Here is a 21497-nt window from a genome sequence, read left to right on the forward strand (position 1 = left end):
TCCTGCTGCCACAGACACACCCTGAGGTCCCCCAGTAGTTCCCAAACAGCACAGTGGTCCCAAGTTGGCCGGGACCCTGCAGAGCTGTGAGCCGAGGCAGAATCTCAAGGAAACAGCACTCCCGCTCCACCAGTGAAGCAGGACACCCACACTCCAAAGCCCACAGCATCCTGAGACTGAGAGGGTTTTAGTACAATGCATATCCACTGTGCCACGTCTTTCAAGAGACTGGTGTTCTGTCTCCTTGCCATTCTTGGAAGGAGAGCAGGTGCCCGGGACCAGCAAGGCACCCCGACACCACCACTCACATCCCCGAAGCCTGCTCACATCCCCACCACCCCTGCAGACTCAACTTCCCTTTCCCTGAAGAAACCAACAGCCCTAACACCTTCAGCACATGCACAGACACACACATATATGCACACTCACAGACATACACTTACATACAAAAGGCTGAAAGTTTCTATTCCTAATGCTTTAAAATGCCCCCACTGTATTGAAGAGAAATTCAAAAGATGGTCCCGCCCTTGCATCCCCATTGCTTCTGCTCATGCAGACAGTGCCCTAGTAACACTTGAAAACAAATGGAAACTATTTCACCACATTGACAGCTTCCCTAATGCTGTGTGTGTGTTAGTCGTGTTCATGCTCAGATATATCCGATTCTTTGTGACCCCATAGACTGTTGCCCACCACACTCCTCTGCCCATGGAATTCTCCAGGCAAGAATAGTGCAGTGGGTTACCATTCCCCTCTCCAGGAGGATCTTCTCAAGATTTGAACCCAGGTCTCCCACATTCAGATTTTTTTCCATCTGAGCCATCTGGTACTGCTAAGTCACTTCAGTCGTGTCCGACTCTGTGCGACCCCATAGACAACAGCCCACCAGGCTCCCCCATCCCTGGGATTCTCCAGGCAAGAACACTGGAGTGGGTTGCCATTTCCTTCTCCAATGCCTGAAAGTGAAAAGTGAAAGTGAAGTCGCTCAGTCGTGTCCGACTCTTAGCGACCCCACAGACCGCAGCCTACCAGGCTCCTCCATCCATGCGATTTTCCAGGCAAGAGAACTGGAGTGGGGTGCCATTGCCTTCTCTGATCTGAGCCACCAGGGAACCCCTAATGCTAATTTCGTTAGCATTAGGGAAATAGGGAAACACTTTGACCCATTCTTCGACTTCTTTGGTGTTCAGTCTCAGTAGTTGCATTTTCCAAAGTGTTCTGACTTACGCAACGTTTCAGTCTTTGCAACACACCTCCCCAGAGCCAAGCAAGAGACTTTCAGACAAGAACGGCTCCGTGATTACCACAGTCACCCAGCAGCCAGAAGACAGCGGCTTTAACATGGATAGTGTCAAGCGTAATACCTCGTCTGTCTGGCCTGGTTCTAGCCATATCTGTCGTTCTGCCTCACTTCCACATCCTCAGACCTGCCCACGAGCGGCCTGCACTCACAGGCCGCATCTCTGCCTTCCACCACTGGCTCCTAGTCCACACTCATCCATGAGGTCCGCCTCCAAGTGACTGACCTGGCTGATCAGCATAGCCCGCCCCCAACCCGGCCAGTGACTGAGGGGACGGGGCCCTGGACCTCAGCCAGAATGTAGGTGCTCTCAGCGTCCAAGCCTTGCTTGGATGGACCTGGGCTTCAGGGTCACCTGGCCAGTCTGCTCCACTGCTGCTCACGCTGGTAGGGGCTGAGTTCTGCTTCTGGCCAGAGAAAATCAGGTCCACAGACAGTATCCTGAGAGCGTGTCTCTGACCCCTTGGAAAGGGTCAGCTCCTCCCCAAGGCAACCAGGGATGCACAGTAACCAGAGGCCCCCACCCACCCACTCATATTTAAACGAGTGCTGATTTTTAAATGCATTTACTGGAATAAAGCTGTTCCAGATCATTTGCTTCATAATCCTTAAAGGATGGCCCCCTGGATGCAATCTCCATGGACTAAATTTAAGTCTCCTCATAAAAGCAAATCTTTTAAAAATTTTTTTCCTTTTAAATTGAGGCCCCAGTAAGCAGAGCCTAGAGGCCACAGCATTTTAGAGGCCCATAAAAATGTTTTACTTTCTTTTAAAATCAGACCCAAAAGATCTCTTAAATAGAAGCAAGCATTTTAACAAATAACAGCAATGTACTCGTCCTTACACCAATGCAGTCATATGGGAGAAGGGTCCAGGAAGGCTGGAGTGTCCAGGGCACCCAGTGCCAGAAAGCAGCTGTGCCAGCAGCAGGGCAGGCCCCACAAAGACTCAGCACACATGTGATGGGCTGAGGACAAGCAGGAAACCAGGGCACGCGGGACCCAGGCCCTTCTGACAGGCACAGACACTGCCCCGCAAGCCCACCCCTCCAACCACACTGGTGCCAGGACTTCTGGCCCTGCTCTTGAACACAGCAGCAGTTGTGGCCCCCCAGTCCAGCCGCCCCTAGCCCCTCCTGCAGATCTCCCCAGGGTGGCGCCTTACCCGGTGCGTCAGGGCAGCATACAGCAGGTAGCCCGCCTGGGTGTGAACGAGCCCCTTGGGCTTCCCAGTGCTCCCCGAGGTATATAACAGGAAGAGTGTATCCTCACTGCCCATGCTCTCTGGGGCACATACCGGCTCCTCCTTGGCCATCTCCTGTGAGGGAGAGGACTAGATGGCCCATCAAGGATAGAGACTTTGCCCCACACCCAGCCTCCCAGAGACCTCCTCTTCCCCACAGCCGCAGGACTTGGGAGACCAGGCTCAGGGTTCACCTTATCTAGCCCGCCCTAGATAAAAGATAAAAGGATGGATCCAATCATTTCGTTATGTGAAGTGTTTCCCTCTGTTTGTGGACTTTGAGTTCCATCTTCCCCACCAGGATGGAAGCCCATCAGATAACACAGAGGAACACTGGGTACCTCTGAGGGACCCAGATTGAGAACTACACTCTAATAAGACCCAGTTAATCCAATGGCAAACTCTTCTGCTCAAACTATACAAAAAAAGATAGACTCACCTGCTCAAGAGAAACATCCAGATCCCCCATGTGGACCTTGTTGTCTGTCCTGTGAGCCACCAGGACATGCTGGACGGATGGGCAGATCTTTATGGCTTCGTCCACGATCTTCTTCAGCTGCACCACGCGCCCTCCCCGGAGTCCTTGGTTGAAGGTAATAACCACCTTGCACTGGGCTATCAGAGTCAAATGCAGGAATTTCTGGTCAGTTTCCTCCCTACTCTGACTCTCACAGCCCAGACCACCACACGTCCCAGGCCTAAGGGTGTGATGGAGGAAGTCCATCCTTGAGCAGGAGAGTCCACACAGAAATGTGAAGTTCCATCTGCTTTGGGAACTTCGTGCTCAGAACCTAGGAGAAGTGGGTGTAATGGAGAGGAGCCATCTCAACTCTTCCAGATTTCCATTCCCACTCCCACCTGCTCTGGGGGAACCCTCCACCACCCACCCTCCACCCACAATACCCAAACCCGGAATAAACTGAAGGAATCAGGGATAAGGTGGGCTACTGTACAACTGGCCCCTGAGGAAGAGCCTGGAACAAACATCCAGCTGCCCTGCTGACGACCACACACAGCCCTCAACCTGTGGTGTGGGCACAGAGGCCTGATTCGGAGTCATGGGCAGAGGTCCTGGGGAACCACCCCACCCAGCAGCCCTCAACCGGGTCCATCGCCCCTTGGGGGCCATGCTGATGCATGGGACCCCATTGCTTTGGGGATTCCCATGTGGTCTGAGACCTGGGCACCCATGGGGGCAGCTCCCTGGCCTCACACCCCACAGCCTACAGTGCCTCCCAGGACCCCCTCCCCAGTGAACTGCCTGCACTTGAATTCTCACTCCAGGACCAGCTCCTGGGGCCCTACCCAAGGCACTAGTCTCCCTCAGTTTTGCAGTCTGAGACGCACTTTCAAAAGGCATGCTCACAACCTCTCTTCCTCCCAAGCAAGAACCCTGGAGGTGGCACAGCCCTGCCGGCCACCTGAGACAGGTGGACAGAGCCTGCCCAAGACTCTCCAGGCCTGTCTCCCTGGGCGGGGACTGTCCAGGGAAGCTCTGCATCAGGCAGGAAGGGAGACGGACCAAGAGAGGGAAAGGGACCCCTTCAACGGCGTATGAGGCAGGATGCTCAAGATCCCCTGGAGGAGACAGCAGCCCCTGCCCATCCTGGGTGCTGGGACCCTGGCCTCCGTGATGCAGGCCTTACTCCTGGTGCCCACCTGTGCAAGGCCTCCCTGCCCGAGCGGTCCTCCAGGACTGGAACCTCCAAGCCCTGGCAGGTCCAGTCCCCAGGAGGTGCCTGGGGAGCCTCCACTCCCTGAGGCCCCTGAGGACGGGCAGCAGGGCTGTGGCAAGTGCATCAGCACAGGTGGGACCACAGACACTTTGTCTGTGGGAATTTGCTTTCACCCCAGTTTTTTTTTCCCCAGATCTCAGCATCTGTATTTGTCTTTAATATTTAGTTATTATCCTATGCTGGGTCCTCGTTGCTGTGCATGGGCTTTCTCTAGTTGCAGTGAGCAGAGGCTACTCTCGAGTTGCCGTGTGTGGGCTTCTCATTGCGGTGGCTTCTCTTGTTGCAGAACATGGCTCTTGGACATGAGGGCTTCTTGAGTTGCAGCTCGTGGGCTCAGTGGTTGTGGCACATAAAGTTAGTTGCTCTTTGGCATATGGAATCTTCTGGGACCAAGGATTGAACCCCTGTCCCCAGCATTGACAGATTCCCAACCACTGGACCACCAGGCGAGTCCTATATTTGGTTTTAATTGCTCCCATGGCCAATTACCACAAATTTAGTGTCTCAGAACACCCATTGATTTTTTTTTTAGCTTATGGTTCTGTAGCCTGGGTGAGCTCAGCAGGGTCCTCTGCTTAGAGTTTCACAGCCAGTATCAAGGGGTCAGGGGTTGGGGATCTCACCTGAAGCTCGGGGTAGAATCTGCTTCCAGGCTATTCAGGGTGTTGGCAGAACTCAGTTCCATGTGACTGCAGGACTGAGGCCCCCACCTTGCTGACAGTCGGTCAGGGGTTGTCCTCAGCTTTTAGAGCCACTACACCCCCCCCCAGGGCAACACCTCCTCATCCTCAAAGCCAGCAAAGGCAGGTCAAGTCCTTGCCCCACTTTGAATCTCTCTGACCTTCCTCTCTGCCACAGCTTCAGCCAAAGAGAGTTCTGTGTTTTTAAGGACTTAGGTAGTTAGCTTGGGACAACCAGCATCATTCCTCCATCTTAGCACCCCATCACACCTGCAGAGGTCATCTGCCACGGAAGGGACATATTCACAGATACTCGGGGTTGGGGCACTGGCAATTGCTCGGGCCACTATTCTGCCTTCATAGCCTTTGCTATGAGGGAGTCTACATCAATCACATGCAAGGCCACATGAAGAGAAAGAGACCCTGGCCCCCCAACCATCCAAGCCAACCCAGCTGATGTCCCAGATACCACAGAGCGTGGTGAAGCCACTCCCACTATGCCCACCTGACTCCTGCCCCACAGAATCACGAAATATAATAAGAAAATACACTATTCTAAGTACTAACTTTTGGAGTAGCTTGTAATACAGCAACAAATAGCCAAAATACTACACTCACTGACCCAAGAGGACACAGACACTTGTCCGAACAGGGTCTTACCCCCAGGAAACTGATACCTGAATGGAGGTGTAGGGTACTGGGGAAGAGTTGCTTAATGGCAAAGTTCTGGAGAAAAGCTATAGGAGTTTTCCCTACTGAGGCACTTGGAGCTGACTGGGCCCTGCCTTCCCATGGCCTGGCTGTTTAGGATTCCTGAGGTCTAGGAGTTGCCCTGCATCCAGTTACCAATTCCCCAGAATCAGCTGCTTTTTCTTATTTCAGAGAATCTTAACAGAAACATTTGGTAACTATGACCACATCAGCAAGTCAGAAAAGGAGCAGCCTAATGTAATGTTAAAAGCATCAGCAAGATGCCTGGGTTCAAACCCTGGGTCTGTCACTAAGCAGAAGTATGCTCCTGGGAAAGTCACTTCACTTCTCTGTGCCTGGGTCCCCAGGACCAGATGGCTTCACTGGAGAATTCTACCAAATCAAAATAAATTAACATCAATCTTTCTCAAACTCATCCTAAAAATTGCAGAGGTGGAAATGCTTTCTCACTCCTTCTATGTGGCCACCACTACCCTGATCCCAAAATCAGACAAACACATCACAAGAACAGAAAACTACAGACCGAAATCCCTTATAAACACTGATGCAAAAACTCTCAACCAAATGCTAACAAACTGTATCCAGTAGCATAGCAATAAGGTTATATATCATGACTAGGAGGGATTTACTCCTGGAACGCAAGGATGGTTCAACATACGAAAATCAAGGATAGATATATATATCAGTGGAGCATAACACAGAACTCAGAAAAGAGCCCTCAAATATATAGTCAAGTTAGTTTTGACAAGGATGTCAAGACCATTCAACGTGGGAAGAACGGTTTCTTCAACAAATGGTGCTGGTATCGCTGGATATGCACAGATTTTAAAAAATGAGGTTGGACCCTTACTTCCCACCATATACAAAAACTAACTCAAAATGCATCAAAGACCTAAATGAAAAAGCTAAGACTATTAAAACACTCTTAGAAGAAAACACAGAGACAAATCTTCATAATGTTGTATTCAGCAACTGAATCTTAAATAATACATCAGAAACAGAAACAACAAAAGGAAATAGATGAACTGGACTTTATCACAATTAAAAATTTTTGTGCATAAAAGGTCAATATTGAGAAAGCAAAAAGACAACACAGAGAATGAGATAATTGCGAATCATATACCTGATAAAGGTACAGTATCTATAATATATAGAGAACTCACAACTCAACAACAACAAAAAAGACAAATGACCAATTAGAAAAAGAGCCAAGGACTTAGGTAGACATTTCTCCAAAGAAGACACAAATGGACAACAAACACATGAAAAGACATCCAGTGATATTAGTCATTTGGAAAATACAAATCAAAACTACAATGAGATACCACTCCAGACCCACTGGGATGGCTATAATTTTTTTAAAAGGAAAATAAGTGTTGATGAGGATTTGGGGAAATTGGAACCCTCACACATTGCTAGTGGACATGGAACACAGAGCAATTCCATTGGAAAAGTTTTGCAGTTCGTCAGTAAGTTAAAATAGATTTACCACATGTGCCAGCAATTCCATTCCTAGGTATACACCCAAAACAATTGAAAGGAGGTGTTCTTGTACATAAACATTCATAGCAGCTCTATTCACAATAGCCAAAAATTAGAAACAAGTCAAAATGCCCATAAACAGAATAATGGACAGACAAAATGTAATCTATCCATACAGTGAGATATTATTCAACTACAAAAATAAATGAAATACTGATTCACACTACAACACAGGTCCACCTTGAAAACACCATGCTTAGTGAAAGAAGTGGCTCACAGAATGCCACACATTGTAGGAGCTCGTTTTTACAAAACATCCGGAACAGACAAATCACAGAAACAGAAAGCAGATTGGTGGTTGCCAGAGGCTGGATGAGGGGAAATGGTGAATGCCTGCTTTGTGGGTATGAGATGTCCATTCGAGGGATGGAAAATTCTGGAATAGTGATGATGGTTGCATGACACTGTAAATGTGCTTAATGTCTCTGAATTGTACACTTTAAAGTGATGCAATGGTAATAGGAAAAAGGATAGGGTGGAAATGGCAAAAGTCTTATCTCATATGGTATTTATGAAGACTAAATTAAAATTATAGGAGATGACCTTCACAGATTGCTTAGGCAGAGCCTGGCACACAGTAGGTGCTAAAGTTGAGAGAGAAAGAGAAGGGAATGGCAGCACTAACCCTGAAAGCAACAGGAAATGTTGAGAGGAAACAGAAAGGCTCCCCCGTCTTTCCTAAAAAAGGGTGGTCAGCTGAGGTCTGAGAACTCTGCCCTTCAGGTCTGTCCACTACCCAAAGGCAAGACTTCTGTGAGACACAAAAGAATTCCCAACAGCCCCCAGAACTTGGCACCCTCCTGGGGGAGCCAGCTCAGCGAGCCCTCTAGGATCTCAAGGGACCAGGGATCTGGCTGTACAAACACGGTGCCACCATGCAGACACTCTGCCCTCTGACACCACAAAAAAAAAGGAGACAATATTGCTCTACACACTTGTCTGGGAGCCTCTGACCTACCTGCACACAGAAAGTCTTAAAGATACACCACAAGGCCCATACCTGACTCCATCATTCCTCACCACAAAGGCTTTCATCTGTTGACTGGTAGAACCTTCCCCAGCCTCCCAGCCTCCTTTCACCCTACATTTCTTCCTGCCTCCACTGCAGCCACATGGCCTCCTCCAGCAGATACCTATGCCATTCCCTCCACCTGGAATCTTCCTTCTTCATGTGGTTCAATCCTGTGCACTTGGATCTCAGCTCATAGAGCAAATGCTCATTCAGCCACGCACTGTGCTTGGCAGTGCCCATCATCTGTCTCTGTGACTTTCAGTGATGTCTGCCACCACCCTGAGTCCCTGAAGGCCAAGGGGGACCCAGATTTCTTCCCCCATCCCACTGCCCACATGCTCACCATCGTTGATCCTCCCAGCCAAGGACCCCACACTGAAGCCAGCAAAGATGACATTGTGGATGGCTCCGATCCTGGCACAGGCCAGCATGGCAGCCACAGCCAGTGGGGAGACAGGCATGTAGATGGCCACTCGGTCCCCTCGGCGGACTCCATACCTCTTGAGTGTGTTGGCCAGGCGGCACGTGGTCTCCAGTAGCTCCCTGCAGCACAAGGGAGGGAGGGCCATCAGAGAAGGGGAGGGCTGGAACAGTTCTGCAAACTGCAGGCATTGCAACTCCAACCAGCCTGGAGAGGGCAGCGGCTCAAACACCCGGTGCATGGAACAATGTTTTCAGAAAACACTGTAACTCTGTAGGCTGGTACTGACATGGGTTCACGATCACACTGCTGAGGAAAATCACCTGCCCATCGTCCACAGAGAACAGGGCTTCTCAGACCTGGGTTATCCTGTCCCCAAGGCTTTTGACACATCCACCCTGAGAGGCCCCAGTTCTCTGGCTCAACACAGGCCTTGCTGAGCAGGGCACTCCCAACTCTGTGAAGCCACCGAAATTTGGGGAGGAAGGCAGCCCATGGCCTGGGGCAGGGCTGCGGAGGTGAGGGATGGGGACGCTGAACACCATGCCCTCACCTCATGCACCCACGAGGCCCCTGCCTCCACTCCCAGGCTTAGACTCGGCTGGCTGATCAGAGTGCCGCATCCCCCTGAACAAGCTGATTGATTGGCCTGAGGTTTGCATATGACCCGACCCAACCCAGAGAGGATGACATTCCCCCGGAAACCAGGGGTCTGCAGCAGAACCAGGGGTGGGAGACGTACAGGAGGGCAGAAGCAGCTGCACAATGAGTTCAACCCTGTTTCCCAAGTGGTCCTGCTGAACCTCACTTCCCACAGGAAGGGAAGTTCCCCATTTTTGCTGCTTTTGTTTTATTGTATTTGTTATTTAACAGAAAGAGCTGGCATGGAAGGGCAGAGTGAGTTCGCCCCACACACATGGCTCCACCCCTGTGGCCAGGCCCCAGGAGTGTTTGTGGTTGCCCCGTGGTCAGAGACCCAGAAAGGGGCAGCCTGGCAAGGGCCACCAGGAAACAAAGGGTTGGGGGGTGGGAGCCCAGATGGGAGCAGATCACTGGTGTAACCAAGCAGGACCTGTGGGACACGCCCTCCCCTTTACACTCCGCGTTAGCTCCTCTCTGAAGCACTCGGATAATCGTATCTCACACATGTTCCTGAGTTTTCTTACAGATGCTAAAACCCCCACTGAATGGAAGAAATGAACTACTTGTAGCCTCTAGACCTACTGGAGCCTGAGGACTGATCATGTTAACAGCCCCGTTACCTCACCATCAACCAATCAGAGAACTGTGCACAAGCTGGTCACATACCCTGGGACTCCCCTCCCTCACCTGGACTTTAAAAGGCTTTCCAAAACCCATCGGGGAGTCCAGGTGTTTCAAGCACCAGCTACCCTGGACACGTACTTGGCACCCTGCAATAAACGCTGCACTTTCCTTCACCACAACCTGCTGTCAGTAGCTGGCTCTACTGTGCACGGGACAGCGGACTGACTCAGGTCTGGTTTGGTAACACAAGTGCAGCCTGCAGTCTCCCCCGACTCCCGCCCAGACTAGCACAGACCCCATCCCCTCTCTTAAGGCTTTAGGACAAAAGCACCACTCACTGGCGCCCCATCCACCCTGCACCTGAGCTTGTGATGAAAGAAAGAGCACCCAGAGGGCCCCCAACAGCAAACGCCCCAGAACCAGGGCCCAGAAACATGCCTCCTGTATGTGACACCACTGAAGAGGCAGTCATGGTCAGTTACCCAGGTGACTTAAGCGCAGCCCACGTGCTGTTTTTAACAGCCCTAAGGACGCGGTTGGTGCTGAGAAGATGGAGGCTCGAGTGTGTCAGAGATCAGTGGTGATGAAATCCTGTCCTTTTTCTACAGATGGAAGGATTTCCTTCCATCTGTAGAAAATGGAAGAAATGTAGAAAATGGAAGGCAGCATTTTGAAGTGAAAGAAGGAACAGAACGGCCCAGACAGAGTGGCCTGGGTTACTCTCTACAGTAGCTGCACAGGTGTGGGAGCTCAGCTTTCACAGCCAGCACGAGACCACCTGAGAAACAGCAGGCCCCTCCACTTTGTTGGACTGTCACACGTGTGACCGAGAAGCATCACCCACTCAGGACCCTGCCAAACATTCAGTAGAGACTATCTCTACCATCAGGCGTCTGTGTTTGAAAGTTCTAAAAGTACTAAAATCAACTCATTCACTTTGGTGAATTCCTAAGATGTTAAAAATTCTGTTCTCGGTACCATGAGGGCAAGCTGGGCACCAGACCAAGGAAATGAGAGGAGAGTGTCCTCTGGCAGCACAGCTCTGATGGGGAAGTGAAGGCACGTGAGAGCGTGAAGGGCGTTCACCGCCTGAGTTTCGGGTACGATTGCTGAGGGCAGCAGGGAGAACTTTCGGGAAAGGCCAGCGGTGGGGAAGAGGAGGAAGGCACCAGAAGGAAGAGGATTCCTTCCAGCCAGAAGCTGCCTGGCGACCAGAGCTGGGCAACCGGCCTGTGTGGCCCTGGGAAGGTGTTGAGACCAAGCGGCAGTAGCCAAGGTATTCCCTGGAGGATCAAGGGGCCTCCCCACGGGCCCTGCAACTGAGTCCGCTAGGTCCCGCACTCTTTTTTTATATTTATTTATTTTTGGTTGTGCTGCATTTTTGTTGCTGTGCAGGTTTTTCTCTCACTGTGGCGAGTGGAGGCTCCTCTCTAGTTGCAGTACGCAGGCTTCTCATTGTGGTAGCTTCTCTTGTTGTGGAGCACGGGTTCTAGGCACACGGACTTAGTTGCTCCATGGCATGTGAGATCTTCCTGGACCAGGGATGGAACCCGTGTTTCCTGCATTGGCAGGCAAGTTCTTCACCACTGAGGCACCTGGGAAGCCTGGGTCCTGCACTCTTGCTACTGCCTCCAGAGAAGTTTCTGATAAAGAATCTGATCCGGGTAAAGCTCTTGAGTTCATTGCCCTTCCTGTCCTCTCCACCAAGGCCATAAAACTCAAGGTCAAAGAAATCCTTGAAACCTCCTTGGGATTCCTGGCCTCATCAGTCCAGCCTTTGCTTAAACAGTGGCTGGGAGTCACCTCACACAGCACTCCCTCTTTCTTTGCTACTTCAATAGAGAAACAGTCTTCCTAGAATCAGGCCAAGATTTGTGGCTGTTCCACTTCCAGCCCTTGGTCCAGCTCAGGCCTTTAAAGATGTCCAGAATAACTCTGTCATGCAATAACAACCCTTCAGATTCCTAGAACACTCCCTCCACCATCCCACAAAGCCTTTCTCTCCCAGCTTCTCTCCCCCAGCCCTCCAGGAACCGACTCTTACACCCTAGAAACTCCCAGGTCACAAAACAGACCCCAGCACTCCCATGGTATCTGCCAGGGTCAGAATAAGGAAACCCAGACCCTTGACCCCAATTTTATATTTAACCATGTAAATGAAGAACACATTTATTTTTAATGCCTAACACAGGTGGCCCCAATTCAACATGAGGTCACAAACCCACTAACCATCACCACACCCAGAACAGGACTCTAACCAGGGCTTTGCCCTATCACAATCAGAGAATTAATTCTCAAAATCAGACTTTCTGGACTATTTGTCCCTATTTAATTCCACCTCAATTTCTATCCATCTTTCCAGTCCACCCATTATTTTTTTTAATTTGGATTTTCGTTAACAATTTCCTCCAGACTTACACCACTGGAGAATAAGGTCAGCAAACCTAGATCTTCAAATCATGAAAATGTAAGTGTTATGCAAACGATCCTCCAGGTACTTAAAAATTTACTCCAGGGTACTCAAAAATCATCCAAAAGCTGTCCTTGGATATTCATGACTTCTCAGACTTTCACAAACCGATCGATATGTTGCTTCTATATCAAATAGATAGTGCAGTCACTCAGTGACCAGTGCTCTGGGCTGTCCCTGCAGGAAACACTGCTTCCTCCTTGCCTGTGGGGTTTTTCCAAGGGACAGTGACATGCAGCTTTCTGAGAAATCACCTAACAAAATAAGTTCTAGTTCTATTTTCCAGTGCGAGGAGCAATACATTATTTGTCAATCAAGTTCTGAACAAGCTATCTATGTTTGTCTGCCAGAAGACGCCTCAGGGCCACGCCTTCCATGCGGAGGCATGAAAATGACAGGCATGAATACACAGACTGGCCTCGCCTTCAGGGTGCTGAACAGCAAAAGGCTGCCTGGCCTTGGGGAAGAAAGGAGACCTTTCACAGCCAACTCTAAGCTTCAGCTGGGAGGAATGTCCATCCAATGCTAACCCAACCACAAGTATGTGCAATCAACACAATACCTGCCTGAACACAGACAGAAGAAAGCCATCTCTGGTCCAGCTCAATCCAAAACAGGACACAGCTGGACAGACCTGGAAAATTAAGATAGCTCTGTGTGTGTGTGTGTGTGTGTGTGTGTGTGTGTATACGTGCAGGGGCACGTGTGTGTGCGTGCACGCACTGCTGCTGTATTTAAGAAACTAATGTGGAACACACAACTTGCTTACTTGCTACAATTACTGTGGCTCTTGTGTTCATTAAACACTAGCTAAGAGGCTACCCCCTTCGTTGTCCACCTGCCCCACTGAGTATCAGCTTCCCTTCAGCAGGGATTTGTTCACTGCCTTCCTCCCAGTATCCAGAACTGGGCCTAGTGCAGAAAAGGTGTGTGACAGATGTCTGTGGAATGGAAGAGACCAGCAGGTAAGCCTGAAAGAGCCCAGGCAGGCACAGAGTGACTGGAGCCTGGGGCCTAACCGTGAGTGCTGGTCCACTTGCAGATGCCTCCCAGCCTCCCGCACTGAGACAGGGTCACATTGGAGGAAACATCCTGCCCCTCAGAGAGCGCGATAGGCAGGACAACCCCACTGATAGGCCAGCCCATGGCTACTCCTCTGTCTACATTTCCTTCTGCCGAGAAGGGAAGGAGCCCAGGGAATGGGGTCACTGGGTGTGTGGAAGGCCTGTGACAGTGTCTTCTCTCCCCTAGCCTGGTGCTGAGGGGAGGGGTCAAGCCCAGGGTCCAGATGCAGGACCAGACAGGACAGGTCTTCCTTCAGTCTGCTTCTCTAGACTTGACTTATTTGGCTGCCCCAGGTCTTAGCTGCAGCATATGGGATCTTGGTGTGGCACACAGGCTTAGTTGCTCCGCAACATGTGGGATCAGAGTTCCCCAACCAGGGGTCAGACCTGCCTTCTCTGCATTACAAGGCAGATTCTTAACCACTGGACCACCTGCGAAGCCCCCACTTCTCTAGACTGCTATTCTGTTCAGTAAGCCATTTCTGGAAGGTGAAGATGGTAAGAGAAGCGAACGTTGGCAAGAGAAGTGGGGCATGGCATGGCAGAAGGGACCCCTTCCCACAGGAAGAGGCTTGTAAGGCCTCAGGACCATCCCCTTCCCTCTGGCAAAACTCCTCTGGCCCAGACATTAATGTGGCCACTAAATCTGATCTAACGCGAGGCCATGTGCTTACTCTGCTACTTACTGCCACCAGAGAACAGAAGCCCAGGAAATTCAGCTGAGCGGGCTCATAACCCAAGTATGAAATTCCTCTCACGTCATGATTCGATCTCGTGACCATGACCTTGAACAAAGGTAAGCTGCAGGGAACTGTAAAGCCACTGCCACATGTCAACACGAATACACCCAAGCTGCCCTTGCCAACGAAGCCCTGGACACACTCAGGGTTCGAAGCAAACAAGAGCTGAAACACCACTGCTGACCCTGGGCCAGCCAGTGAACTGGGGCTCACTGAAGCTGTATGTTTTCTAAATTCCTTACAAAAAGTAAATGTATTCTCCTTGAGGCTTTGCTATACTCTAGGGAAAGTTCTGGACTCAGAGAATTTCCCTCTCAGGAGAGTGTCTCAGCGAAGGACATCTGATTAGAGGTAGGGCTCCCCCCCCACCCCCCAACTCCCCATACACCTCGGTCTTGACTGACCCAACCATAGTACGGTCCAATAATAGGAGTACTTCTAAGACGGTCTCCAGGACTCCTGTGGTCTGAATGTCTGCACAGTCCTTACCCCCAAAGAGGGTAGCATTAGAAGGGAAGTCTTTGGGGGAAATTAGGTCATGAGGGTGGAGCCCCATGATGGGATTAGCGCCCTTATAAGGGAGACCCCATGGAGCTCCCTTTTTCCTTCCACTAGGTGCGGACATGGAGGGAAGGTGCTGGCTATGACCAGGAGAACCCAACCAGCAGACGACCATGCTGGCACCTTGATCTTGGGCTTCCAGCCTCCACAACTGAGAAATAAGTCTCCATTATTTCTCAGCCCCCTCGGTCAGTGGCATTTTGTTACAGAAGTCCAAACGACCTAAGACAGGGCCTGTACAGCCAAAAAACACGTTGTAAAGCAACTATACTCCAATTTAAAAAAAAAAAAAGGACAGGACCAAATCTGAAGTTCCAGGCACATGTAAAATCATCCTATAAACAGTAGCTATAATTACTGCAGAAAAAGAAAACGGGTGACAATGGGTGGTTCCTTAACAGCAGGAAGGAGTGTGAGGATGTCAGTTTGCTTTTGTGTGAATCGCAGGCAGCTGTGTCATTGGCTCGGGGTGAATAAGGGTCACGGCTATATCTGAATACAGCTACAGAACCCCTCCCCTGCAGCCCTGTGCCCTGCAGTGGGTACTGATGGGAAGCCCTTGCTTGAGGTGGGAGGGGTCTGAGAAGGATATATCACCCACAGTCGGGGCCGCTGCCAGTGGCAGGTTCTAGGTACTCAGCCACGGCCCGGGGTTCTGAGAGGCTAGGGGAAGGCAGGTGCACCCTGCCCCTCCACCACCTGTCGTGTCTCCCCCCCACCTCCACCAGCTGCCCCATCTTCTTCAGCCACGTTCACCACCCACTGTGAGCACAAGGACCCTGCTATCCAGGCAGCCTCAGCTACCCCCAGGCCCCTGAGGCTTCCCGAACCCCCAAGTCACTGCCCAGAGCACTCTCCTCCTACCCCTCCCACCCCACTCCCATTCACAGTTCCTTCAGTGACAACAGCTACTGAGCGGATGTCCTGTGCCCAACACTGCTCTGAATCCTAGGCACATCCATGGAGCCTCACAACAGCCCAAGGGTTGGAAGTTACCATCACCCATCCCATTTTCCAGATGAGAAAACTGAGGCACAGAGGAGATAGGTGACTTCTCAAGGCTATTCAGCTGAAAGGGTCAAGAATCAGGTCAAGATTAAAACCCAGTCTGGCCCCAAGGGCTGCTCTCAAAACCCACAGCTTCAGAACAACTTGAATCCTATTATAAAGGTCCCCAGACTTGACAATTTTGCCATTGGCCAATTCCAGTGTAACAATCTTTCTTCGTTGTTGTTGTTTAGTTGTTAAGTCCTGTCTGACTCTTTGCCACCCCATGAACAGTAGTAGCCTGCCAGGCTCCTCCATCCATGGGACTCTCCAGGCAAGAGTACTGGAGTGGGTTGCCATTTCCTTTTGGAGAGGATCTTCCTGACCCAGGGATCAAACCTGGGTCTCCTGCACTGCAGGTGGATTCTTTACCACTGAGCCACCAGGGAAGACCAACATTTTTACTTGGGTTGTTCAAATTAGCAAGAGAAGTGTTCCAGGCCGCTCACAGTAGTGGAATTGAGCCTAATCAGGATGGAGGAGAATGGGGTGGGGGATGGATTTACTTCACGATTCAGGATTTGGCCCCACATTCAGAACCACCTGCCCCAGGGTCTGTCTCCCGCTCATCCTGTCTTTCCCACCCAGACACCACACTGTGGCACAGAAGTGACAAGTCAGACTTCTTCCCTAATTCACACCTGATTTCCCTTGGACCTCAGCATAGGCCTTCAGCCCAAGTTTTGTCTCCGGAAAAGTTCTTTCCTTTCCAGACTCAGAGCCCTGCTCACAAAGAGAGAGCCAACACCAACCCACTAAGAACCCCTGAGGTTCCTGCCAGCCCCGGGCGAGAGCGGTCTGCGGCCCCAGTCCAACCATAACCAGCAGGGAGGATGGGGCTGTCAGCCCAGACAGAGCAAAGGAATCCACCCTCCCTATGGCCCAGAAACCTTGCGCCAGCTTCCCAGAGGACACTGAACTGGATTTGCTGATGGGAAATTGTCAAGCCTCCCCAGATCTGGACCCCCCTTCTTCCCAGGTTCGGATGAGGTCCAAAACAGTCACGGGGGACCAGCAGAGAAAATGAAGGGCCAGGCAGCCCCTCCTCCCTCTCCAGGCCATCACCCCTCCCCTGGTACCCACAGTGACCCCTCCTGCCTCTAAGGGCCTGAGAGCACCAAGCCCTGCCCCCAAGCCGCTCCAGCACCTGCACTTTCTGTACCTCAGGACTGTACCTCAGGACTCCACCACCCTCAGGCCCACCTGCTCTGCAGCCGTCCCTTGTCCCTCTTGGAGGCCATGTGGAGCTCTCTGGCGCTGACCTCTCCAGTCAGTATTCATGGTTAACTTTGTCCTGGGGTGGGCATGGGGGTGCCAGGAACACACGGCCCTGGGTCGGTGAAGGGGTGTGTTGTCTGTACACAGGTGTGCAGGCCTGTCACCAGGCTCTGCCCCCCGGCAGCCCCACTGTTCACACCTTCACCACCTCTGAGACTCCAGAGCACAACCCACAGAGCAGACACTGCATTGTCCGACCCCGTCTCTGGCCTTTCCAGCTGGGGGAGCCTGAGAGTCCTTGAGGCTGGCTGGGAGTCAGGTCCCACGCTTTACTACTGAGGACGACTGCGAATCCCAGTGAAGATTGTAGGCGTCAGCCACCCACACAGCCGAGGCTGCCCAGCCCTAGGGTCAGGGCTAGGGTTGGGGTAAGGTGACCAGAAGACAGCAGGCCCCTGGCTGGTTATAGGGAGCCCTCCAGGCAGCAGGTCTTGGGCAGCAGATGGAAGGGTATGGCACCGTGGGCACTGGGGACTGCATGTCTGCCAAGCCTCGAGGTGGCCCTGCGGGATCTCAGGGTTGCCAGCCCCCTGGGCCGGTCCCTCTGGGGGCCTTGATTTTCTACCTCCTGAAGTCTTGAAGTGGCCAAGGAGGGGGCGGGGAGGGTGGCGGAGGAGCGTGGCCGATTGGGCCTCCACACCGCCCAGGCACAGCTCCCGCCCCCACACCCCCAGCCCACTGGGTCTGCAGCCGCCAGAAGCCCAACCACACAGCTGGAATAGAAGCCCCTCCCCTACCGGAAGGCTGGTCTCAAGAGGCCGGGCGGAGGCCTTCGCCCCTCCCCTTCCCCACCCCCGGGTGTCTGCGCCCCGCCCCTCCCCTCGGCAGGCAGCTCGTCCTCCCACAAGGCGAGCCCCTGCCGCATTTCGCACAGCCAAAAGGGGCTCACAGAAACAGGGGAGCAGTGCCAAGGCAGGCGGTTGTTATTCACACTGAACGTCAGCCAGGGGCTTCCCAGAAAGGCCCCCGTCAAGAAGATCGACTCTCGTGGGGGTCATTCCCCACGAGACCGACTCTCGTGCGGTCCCAAAATAGGGCCATTCTAAAATGTGAGATTTCAAGAGCTTGCACGGAAGAAGGGGGAAGAAGAGCATCGTGTAGAGAAGAATTCAAAGCACTTGCCAGCTTCAAACTAAAGTCTCAAGGAAACTTAAATACTGGTTTAAAACCAGCTCGATCCAAGTAACCCAGGACTCCTGCCGGATTCTGGGAGCCGGCACAGGGATTCCTGACCGAGTTCTGCAGTCAGAGTTACTCAGAGGCCAGCAGGGGACACCGCACACAAGCCTGGCGGCCCTTGGCCTCTTGTACCCCCGCCCAGAGGAGCCCACCCCCACAAACCCACTTCCCCTGCCGGACGGGTGCCCCTGTTCCAGTGCCTCACAATAAACGGCGCTGGTTCATCCCAAAGCACCCCACCTCTCCAGCTCACTATACCAGTTAATAATCCTCCCCTTCAGTTGCCCTCATTTGTTAATACAGGAGTTTGCTTGCTGCAAACTGTAATTAATCTGTGGGTGAGAAGCACCAGGTGCAAGGTTGGGGGCTGGGAGGGGCAGAAGTGCTGCCTTTTAGCAGACCCTAAATTGTTCTCCCAAGGTGAGGTCCTCTCCCTGGAAAACCCACCCACCCCTCCCGGCACCACCAGCAGCAGGGCCACCAGCCCTTCTGCTCGTCAAATCTGAAATCCTTTCCTGGCATTCCTTCACCTGGCCCTGACCTACAGCTAAATGAGGCTTGCATCCTCCCAGATCCTGGCCTGGGCTTTCATTCCCCTGGGCTGCTCAGCACCCAGCACCCAGGGGAGGAGAAAATAGGCTCCGGGAGCCAGAAATGTTCTCTAGGTCGTCCACAGTCGGGGACAAAGCGGGTGCGAACACAGGGCACCCACCCGGCTGCCCCGCCCCACAGCGCACTGGCCTGCGAAACCCTCCTGGCCTCTCAAAACTCACTCCCAGGACTTCCTCAACGTCCGTCTCCAGCCACATCCCAGCGAGACTTCCTGCTTCCTCCCGCCAGAGCCCAGGGGGCCCTTCTGTGACAGTAACAAGTGGCCACAACCGGGACAAGAGCCAGCCTCTGAGGAGGTACCTCCAGGCTTCAGACCTCGTCGCTCCCTCTGCCCAGGGCTGCTGTCTGACTGCCGCAGACAGAGGGGCGCCTCAGAGCCTGGGGCCCATCCTGTGTTCCCAGTGGCCCCTCCACACTGGGCGCAGTAATGCTCAGTGCCGACTGGCCCAGGGAGGAGGCGCCCTCCACGGTGGGGCGGGGGTGGGGGCACATGGGTCTGCTCTGTGCCTCCACAGGGCCTCCTCACTATGCACCCTCTACATAAGAAAGCCCAGCTGGAACCACCACAGAAATCACCCCCTCCAGGGCTGAGGCCACAGTGGAAACTCCACTCAGCTCACATGTGGGTACATGGGGGGTGGGGGGGACCAGGCCTGCTCTACTCTGCAGCCCAGCCGCCCAGCTCAGCTGCACAGCCTGCCCGCGACCGCAGCCGCGCTGCCCTCACAGTAACCCACATTCACAGCGGAAGGCCAAGCCAGGGCTAAAATCTGCTCCAGCTTTTTTAAAAGGTCACGTCTTGGATAAGTGACAAGGTTCTACTGTAGAGCACAGGGAACTGTATTCAATATCCTGTGATCAACCATAATGGAAAAGGATGTGAAAAAGAATATATATATAAATATATATATATATATGCATAACCGAATCACTTTACTGTACAGCACAAAGTAACACAAGATTATAAATCAACTATACTTCAATAAAATAAAGTTTTAAAAAAACTGTAAAGGGCTCATGTCTGGACCCCTCCTCAGAGAGTCTCAGATGGAAGATCCTGGGTCAGGGCCTGGTGAAGACTCTCAGCCCACTCTCTGCTCTGACTGGGCACCAGGCTCAGAAGCACCCCCCGCTGAGAGGCCCTGAGTGCAGTACACAGGGACCAGCTGTCTGCTCTGCTCCCCGCCCTCTGACCATTCCCCGCTTGGAAATCCTTGGCCCAGACCCCGGGCTCCAGGCAGGCAGTGGTCTTGAACTGCCCCCCACCTGTCTAGAGGAAAGGGATTTGTGTTTGTGCACATCCCCACCCCCAAGCATCTCTAGAATCTCTCTGCTTGAGCTGACCGTGAAGAATCAGCTTGTGAAATAGGTACGTGGACAGCTGGGAGGAGCAGTGGCCAGTGCTATCTGGCTGAACCCCCTCAGGGAGACACCCAGGTTATCTGTGCCTGCCTGGCGTTACAGACCTCAGGCGGTGCCAGAGGGCCCAGGATTGCTGGCCTGCTGGCTCCCTCAGACGGGTTCAGACACACCTCTGTGCAGAAGCAGGCTGGAAATCAGCTGGGCAGCCCTGTGGCCTGGGCTCTGGCCTCAGGTCACAGGCTGCCCCTCCTCCCCGGGAGATGCTTGCCGGCCATCCCAGGCTGATCCCTGCCCCTTTGCTTCCCATCAGGAAGTGAGCACCACGCCTGAAGAAGGAAGCGCGTCTGGAGGACAGAACCCCAGCCAAAGAGGCTGTCCTTCTCCCAGAGCCATGCGGCCAGTACCACACAAGGCCCACCGCGCTGCCTAGCCACCCCCGTGCCTCCGCCTGGTGGGCAGGATGCGCCTGGGAACTGGCACTGCCAGTGCTACAGACAGGTGTTGGACAGGATGGAGACACTGGGCTGCCCCGGGGTTCCCAAAGCGGGTCCTGCCAGACCTCGCGCACCCTAGGGAGGCGCGGTTGGAAATACATGCCAACAGCACTGAGAACTTGAAGACAACGTAGACCCCACCCCCAGGCAATGGCCCAACTCCCAGAGTAGGAGCAGGGCGGCGTCTCCACAACCCAGGAGAGCAGTCCAGGGAGGATCCTTGGACATGGAGAGCAGGCTGTAGATACATGCACGTTTCAGGCATGTGTGCGAGGGTGTGTGTGCACATGTGGATCCACGTGTCACTAGTATTTGGGGCAGAAGGGGGTTCATGTTACAAGCTCTCTGCTGATTCTTCAGATGCACTTCCTCAGAAGAACTCAGCAGACTCAGAAAGGACTAGCCTGTGCCCCTAAGCAACAAGACGGGTCCCCCAAGCTTCAGACAGATGAGGCAGGTGGGGTCCTGGGAAACCACATTGCCCTCGGCACACTGGTCCCTGAGAACCTCAGCCCCACACAGCCTCCTTCAAGGGCTCTCAGGTCATGGATCTGGAACTTTGTCCTCAGGCCACCAAGGCCTGTGACCGTCCTGGGGCACCTTGGGTGCCACCACGTGAGTCACTTGGCAGGAGGGCACTTCAGTTTAGTGGCAATTTGTATGCTGGCAGGACAACCAGCACCAAGTGTAGGCAGCTCTCCTCTGAGACAGGAGGGAGAAAACCTCACACTGAAAACCTAACATGACCAGGAAAATGATTAATCCAGGTCCCTCAAAAAC

At 52.7% G+C, this 21497-nt stretch overlaps 1 protein-coding gene across 2 annotated transcripts in view; it reads right to left on the minus strand.

The window, feature by feature from the left end:
* The window catches only part of ACSS1 (acyl-CoA synthetase short chain family member 1), a 44094-nt gene that overhangs the window by 11761 nt on the left and 10836 nt on the right, over positions 1-21497 (minus strand). For both annotated transcript variants that reach the window (XM_069546520.1, XM_069546521.1), the window contains exons 3-5: positions 8567-8766; positions 2982-3157; positions 2465-2617 (exon numbers count right to left, since the gene is read on the minus strand). In XM_069546520.1, coding sequence (XP_069402621.1) covers positions 2465-2617; positions 2982-3157; positions 8567-8766 — 529 coding nt within the window. The remainder of the gene's footprint in view (positions 1-2464; positions 2618-2981; positions 3158-8566; positions 8767-21497) is intronic.

The sequence above is a fragment of the Ovis canadensis genome, chromosome 13, assembly GCF_042477335.2.
Source record: "Ovis canadensis isolate MfBH-ARS-UI-01 breed Bighorn chromosome 13, ARS-UI_OviCan_v2, whole genome shotgun sequence".
NCBI lineage: Eukaryota > Metazoa > Chordata > Mammalia > Artiodactyla > Bovidae > Ovis > Ovis canadensis.